Raw genomic sequence first — 636 nt, forward strand, 5'->3', positions numbered from 1 at the left:
ATTCCGGGCAGGGTTGTTACCCCCCCCCAAAAAGTTTTCTCTCAAGTCTTAAAACTGATGCACGGGGCTTGATACCGTCCTCTTGCAATCCCCAAACAGGAACTTTAGCCGTAATAATCACAGCTTTTAGAAACAGCTTTCCTCAAAGCATCCTGTCAATGAGTGCGGTGCAATTCCAGGCTCTGCCAGCGGTGCTGGGGAAATGCGCGCAAAGTTTGGCCGCCAGAGCCATAAGGAACAAGAACTGATGTGGGGTTTGTTCTGTTTTCTCCAGGGAACATGAAGGTCATCACCTGTGAAATCGTGTGGCATAATAAGGAGCCGGTTTACAGCTTGGACTTCCAGCATGGAGCGGATGGGAGGATCAATCGCCTGGCCTCGGCAGGGGTGGACACGGCCGTGAGGGTGAGCTGAACCTGGGCCTGGAGATGGGCGGGGTGTGGGGGTTGTTACCCAAAATATCGGGTTGGTTGTGTTATCAAAATATCGGGCTAGTTTCATTATCAAAATATTGGGTTAGTTTCATTATCAAAATATTGGGTTAGTTTCATTATCCAAAATATCGGGTTGGTTTCATTACCCAAAATGTTGGCTTATTGGCAGGTACATGCCAAGGGGAGTGGATGGTTTCAGGAA

General features: G+C 48.6%; 1 protein-coding gene across 1 annotated transcript in view; it reads left to right on the forward strand.

Moving 5' to 3' along the window:
- Nucleotides 1–71: 71 nt before the first annotated feature.
- CHAF1B (chromatin assembly factor 1 subunit B) overlaps nucleotides 72–636 on the forward strand; it is a 12,361-nt gene continuing 11,796 nt past the window's right edge. Inside the window, exons 1-2 of the mRNA XM_005430683.2 lie at nucleotides 72–158; nucleotides 275–405. Coding sequence (XP_005430740.1) covers nucleotides 280–405 — 126 coding nt within the window. The 5' untranslated portion in view covers nucleotides 72–158; nucleotides 275–279. The remainder of the gene's footprint in view (nucleotides 159–274; nucleotides 406–636) is intronic.

The sequence above is a fragment of the Geospiza fortis genome, unplaced genomic scaffold, assembly GCF_000277835.1.
Source record: "Geospiza fortis unplaced genomic scaffold, GeoFor_1.0 scaffold623, whole genome shotgun sequence".
In the NCBI taxonomy this organism is placed as follows: Eukaryota; Metazoa; Chordata; class Aves; order Passeriformes; family Thraupidae; genus Geospiza; species Geospiza fortis.